Source organism: Zerene cesonia, chromosome 10 (assembly GCF_012273895.1).
Source record: "Zerene cesonia ecotype Mississippi chromosome 10, Zerene_cesonia_1.1, whole genome shotgun sequence".
Taxonomy (NCBI): domain Eukaryota; kingdom Metazoa; phylum Arthropoda; class Insecta; order Lepidoptera; family Pieridae; genus Zerene; species Zerene cesonia.
In genome coordinates, this window is record NC_052111.1 from 2000946 (window position 1) to 2007464 (window position 6519).

Genomic DNA, 6519 nt, shown 5'->3' on the forward strand with positions numbered 1-6519 from the left:
TCTTTTTCCCTTATATTTAATTTAAAAAAACTTTGACTGAAGCTTTATACAAGGTCAAAACTTGTCTAATTAATTGTATTTGATCATCATACTATTAATTAATATTAAATAGATTTGATAACACCCCGAGAGAGCTCTCTTGACCTCGAAAGACATGACATTGATAGAATATTTAATTCTGTTTGATGATTACAAATTTCCCGCTTAGTTCAAAATAAAATTCCAAGTACTCAACTTGAATGAAATCAGCCGTCAAATGATACTCTCTTACCCAGCATTTTTATTCTTAATAATTAGAACATAATTCTACCCTCATCGTTAAAGCTTAGCTTTGAAGCAACCTTCCTTTAGAAAAATGCAAAGGCTGTGAATATTATTTCCTGCATGTTTTTATTCAGCTTTTTCCCTACGGCTGTAGGTAATCAAATCTTATAAGTTGAACGCAGACTCTAGCGTTTAGATGAGTTTAAAACTGTTTTACGTATTACGTCAGTTATGGAGAATATTTAAATTTTGTAATAATATCGGCAAGTTATGTAGCCAAATAATAAAGAAAAATTTGCGGTATTAATTGGCAAGAAAATTTAAGAGTTATATATTTCGTAGATATGTGACCGACGAATACGACAACAGTATTCAAACGATTAAGTAAATATTTCACAAATTTTTATTACCTTTAACCTTCTACTACAACTCTCTCCTGTAATTTTCAGTAGTATATAGGTCGCTGTGATTATTAGCTAAAATAATCATAGCGATCTACATTAACTGAAATGTTCTTGCGTTTAATTAAGACTGTTAGTAGTACTTATAGGGTGAAATAAAGCTTAATTCATAGAAGTATTCAATTTGAAAACAAATCATATCGTAACGTCTTACAGTATGGCAACACAAAACCGAGATATCTAGCACATCTCCACTAAAGGTTTTTATACAGACTCTAGGTATGTTTCTTACAATAGCAATCTCGCTTCCACTTTTCTTTTCTCGTTTGTCTCGTTTTATACGAATGTTTTTACGCGATGCGTGAACTTACTACAACTGTTTATGAATTTATGGTTAACTAAACTACAACTGTCTTATAATTTTTAATGAGATATGATTATTATTTATTCTAATGAGGTTAACGATCTTGGATCAAATGAAATAAAGTGCTTAATTTTCTTCAATTCAAATACAAAGTAAAAGACAGATTATGCAGCTCTATTTATACCCTTGTGAGATTGCGGCGTTTATTCATTTCAGAACCTATAAATCTTTGCAAGTGACTGAATGATTTACAGTCTGATAGAGAACTGGTTTCAAGCGATGGATCCGGAAATTTCCAAGTCTTTGTTATCGAGCAGGTGCATATGCATCAGGGTATTTTTTACTTAATGTGTAAGTCCAAAAAATCTGGATATTTTACCTATTTTAACTATATAGGACAAAGTTTGTCTACGCTGTTCAAATACAAGTTTATATGCACTTTTATCCAAAGCATTATTACAATTTATATATAGCTATCCGCCCGCGGCTATGCCCGCTTAGTTACGCAGGAAATTTAGACTCGGGGTTTTTCTAGCATGTTCCCGTTCCCGTGGGATTTCCGGGATAAAAACTACCCTGTGTCCGTCTCCTGGGTCCAAGCTACCTCTGCACATTTTTCAGCCAAATTGGTTAATCCGTTCTTCAGTTATAAATAGTGTAACTAACACCACTTTCTTTTATATATATAGAAGGTAACTTGATTGTAATGTATAAATAACCTGGGGAGGTTGGGCTGTGGTCTATATATTTATAAACTTTATGGTAAGATGTCTTTTTAAAGTACGATCATAACAATGAAGCATGGTAAAGCAGTTGGGATCATTTCTATTATTTTAATTAGGACAACATTGTATGGGTGAAAAACCTTTATGAGATATTCTGGGTTTCTGAGTCAAGTATTCGAACGGAAGTCCATTGTTACAGCACGGCGAGACCGTCATTCAAACAACTGTAGCGATTGAACAATTGAAGAATGCTCAAATTATTAAAGACGCCTACTGTTCTGTTAAGAATCTGAAAGAGTTTTCAACAGTTTATTACTTTACGGAAGTACAATTAGTCTTACCGAGGCAGCCCTAACGAGTATTTATCAAGCTTCTGTATTATTTGAGCTGAAATATAGACGTCTATTTCAGGCATCATTATAGTCTAAAGCAAACACTCCAAAATATATGTATATAAATCGAGCACGTCACCCTTGCAGCGATTTGCTACGATTGCAACGTGGTGCATTAAGCTTTCGTTAGGTCACGGACGTGTCACGGAGCTAATTTATCATTTAATATTTATATCACTTTTATATCTTGTTTTAGCGTTGCTCGTGTCAATTATAAATGCTAAATGTAAACGTTAAGTTACTTTGAATTCTCATTTTAAAATATGTATTTCTGTAAATTCAACTTTTGACTCCGCTTTGTTGGTTGTTAATGTGAAGTATGAATATAATATATTATAAGCGTTGTTTATTATTTATAAAAAAAAAAACATATTAAAATGAATGATTCAGTACACATGAGAAATTGTGGGTATTGTTGCAAAAAAGCGGTCCTATATACATTGATATTTTACAACAGCCAACCAAGTTCTAAGCTGCCTTAGATTTGCACAAATGTAGCATGCAAGCTGGGCTGTTTTACAGGCGCGCGAATCCTCGCCATTATAGCAGAAAAATTCAATATTTCGCTACGTGGTAAAGAATCTAGCGGAATTTGAATTGGCAAGTTTACCCCCATACATATTCAGTTCGAGGAAGCGACGCAGTGCGCAAAACTTTTGGCACTCTCGCTTGCATACAAAAAATGAAAGTGGCTCCACGACGGATGAAATGGCGCAATCCTCTTGTTGGTTAACCTGACCTACATAATCTAATGTTCTAAGTTTTGAATTATAATGGAGGATCTCAACTTTTGCTTCGAATTACTTCGTTATTTCAACACTTTATTTTCCCCTATATCTCACTGTCTTGTTTTTATTTATGTCCTCAAGCTGTTTTGGTTACAACTTTCTGACAACAACTACGTAAAGAAAACCTTTTTCTGTAGTTATTATTATATTTTTTAATATGATATTTTTTAATACACAAATGACTTGTTGTTGCAACCTTTTTTCACATGGGCCAGATAAATCTTCTAATTGCTTTTCATTTTTAATAACAGAAGGTTAAAGCGTAAGTAGGTAATGAGGTTGAAGTATTGAGAAAAAACCTTTTTAAAAATTTAATGTTTTAGATAGGTTCTAATAAAAATCCTGTGTTAGTTCATTTTCGAAAATTTTTGAATCACGAATTTGTATATAAAATAATAAAAAATAATTTTTCATAATTTCAAATGCAGAAAATGCAAAGATAACGCGTTTGCTAGCAACCTCTCTACTTCACTTGACTTTCAGAAGAAAAAAAATAAGTCATTAAGCACTAGTTTAGTTTGACCTTCCCATTGTGTTGCAACAAAACTTCTTATTCTATTTTTATTTTAAATGTGAGCATTTTCATGTTGTGAAATAACATTTTTTAAAGTATCATGCCAATTATTGGTAATAGACATTATCATATCATAATTTCATTAATCTTTTAAGCTGCTCCTGCTACTGCAGCAACTCAATATTTAAGGGCAGGGGAATATCGGAGTCTTTGGGTTTATGTCATTTTGCGTGGCAAAAAACTCAAAATCTTTTCATTTTTGTAAATAAATTTAAATAATAGGCTTCTTTTTACGTAACATAAATAAAACAACATAAATTTTTTCAAAATAAAATAACAATTAAAGAAAGAAGAAATACAGATAGTAATTAAGGTAATTTACCTTAAGATTAAGAGGATGATTAGAAGCAAATGTGTCGCGGTTTACGACTCATTCGGAAATGGTACAGAACTTTTCAAGGGCATGCCAAATGTACGCAGTTTAATCGTTAATGAAAGAAGTTTCGCACTAAAGCTTCAAATTCTAACAAATTGGAATTTGGATAATATACGTAACCGAAATGGTACAAATTATATTAAATTTTGATAGGAACACCTGCTAATGTGTAATTTATAACCCATATAGTTTAATATCAAATTGTAATAAAGCCAATATGAGAACACTATCGATCATATCCAGAAAGGAAAGCAAAAAAAACGTACAAAATTAATTGATTTTTAATTAATCATTTTTTTTTTTGTTAAGTACTTGTAATTACAAAAGTATAATAAAAATAAAATAATCATGTAGGGTATAAATTGAAATAATTTTCATTAACATGTGAATCACACACGCTCATACACGCTCACACACACGCCTGCACGCACAAACAGACCTTATTTTTATTATTTAAACATAAGTTTTAAAATAGAATTATAAATATTTCGTATATGAAATTAAGGGAGGAATTATTATCATATTATTTATTTCCAAAATGTTTACAAGACTGGTTTTTATTAGATTTAACAGATAAGTATAGGACATCGACGAAGTCTCTGTGTAGTGTGGAGTCACTAATAAAGAGAAGAAAATGAATCGGTCTCACCACAGAATATAATAACAGATAAGAGATGTAGGAAATGCTCATATGCCTGTATGTTGACAAAACAACATTCGAAATTAGATTGATAATTATATACGTACCATATTCTAAGCGAGCAATCGGGCTCTATAGTGCGTCTATCGTGAGATTTTCGAGTACCAAGCTTTTGTGGGTATGTGAGAACGTATCAAGCACAAACACGGCAACACGGTTTCTAATACAAATTAGTAATTGGTTCCTTCCATTTATCTGTTCTGTGCTAGACAATGCTATTCGACTTTAATTTTACTCTGTAGGTATCTATCTATTTCAGCACCTATTTGTTGTATGTTGTGTATATTTAAGGTAAGCGTATAATACTCAAATACACAAAAGTATAACAAAATTTTTTGTTTCTGCAAACTGCAAAAATAAAAATAGGTGCATGTCTTTTTTATATATCACACATTCAATGGTACCTGCATAAATATACCATCATTGTATTCTTGCAACCTTATAATAATGTTGCTATTAACATTTGCAAGCACAGAACTTTTTATGTTTCCTGCGGCTCAAAGAGAAAGCCACATCAATAAAGTAAGCGTAGTGCAATAGGTCCTTAAAGCCTTTGTGTACCTTCAGTGTTCAGTGTACTGTGCTCAGTATGTTAGTTTTCTATGTCGATATTACTACGGTACGCATAATGTTGTTGCTACACTGAACGGTAATAAATCAGAGTTCTATATTCTTTATAATGCCGAGGCAAATATACCTCTGTGAGACCATACAGAGAACAACAAAGAATCTCGTAGCAAACGCGATGAAAACAATACGGAAGTTAAAACATTATACACAATAAAATGTTGGTAGGGGAGACCGGGGTAAGATGGGATATCTAAGAGAAAAAACGTCATAATATGAAAATAAAAGCGTTTATTATAAATTTCTTAGAATAAAGGAACACTTTCAATGTTAATTTTAATAATTATAATCTTTTACGGCCCTAAATCACAATATTCTTTGGCACATAATGAATTAAATGACACATGTCAAATATCCCGTCCTGCCCCATGATCGGGGCAAAATGGGAAATACTATGGGGCATAACGAGTACACATATTAATCTGGTTGACAACGTTCACATATATGTGCCTCTTCGTCGTCATCGTCTACTCCTGCGCAGGAATTATGGGCCCAGCCATGGCACACGCCACAACTGACCCATCCTTCAGTGGATTGTGAATATAAATACCCACAGTATAAGCAAGGACAATCATTTTCATTATCTTCAGACGAGTCCGTGTCACTTTCTTTTTTGCGTCTTTTGCTGTTTTTTTTCCCCGCCTTATTTTTTTCAGGATTTTGCTTTTTAGCCTTTTTGTTGTCAGGTTTCTTTTTGTTATTAACTTCTTGTTTCTTATTTTTATCTCTAATGAGCTCGTTTTTGTAAGGAGATGCCGTAAGAATAGCAGTTTTGCCTCGTTTTCTTGTTTTTCTTTCTTGAGTTCTTACCTCCTTGGGTATACCAATTATATTTTCTGGCGTCACAGAAAAAGAACTTTTTGATTGTATTTGCCTCTCTGGAGTCTTTTCCTTAATTAAGTGCCCAGAAGTCGCAGGCTGAGGTGAAATCTCAGAGCTCACTGGTTCGGCAGCTGAACGATCAACAGAAATATTTGTTGGTGCTGAATTGACTTGGGCTACTTCCGATAAAGAGATTTCTGGTTGTATTGCCTCTAAAAGGTTTGAAGCAGGATCCTGAGATGTTGATTCCAGGTTTATATTTTCAGACGGCAAAGTCTCTGTGTTTGTTGTTTCTGCCGCTATAAAATCAGCCTCTGTAAAAACATTTCTGTCAAGTGGCCATATTCCACATTTCCTAAATCCATTCATTGCGGTCAGCATCGTCGCAGCTTGTAAATATGCTTGCCCAAATAGCTTTGCTACCTGGTATGGCGTAACTACACGTCCGGGATGATCTCTTAGCCACTTTTTCACTTCTGCACCATA

The 6519-nt window shown here is 33.2% G+C and overlaps 2 protein-coding genes across 4 annotated transcripts in view; both read right to left on the reverse strand.

Moving 5' to 3' along the window:
• The window catches only part of LOC119829757, a 45326-nt gene that overhangs the window by 36449 nt on the left and 2358 nt on the right, over positions 1–6519 (reverse strand). The gene's annotated exons all lie outside the window — the stretch shown is intronic.
• On the reverse strand, positions 5629–6402 carry LOC119829337 (uncharacterized protein C01G6.5-like). The gene has a single exon (XM_038351807.1). The coding sequence runs from the start codon at positions 6400–6402 to the stop codon at positions 5629–5631; it is 774 nt and encodes a 257-aa protein (XP_038207735.1).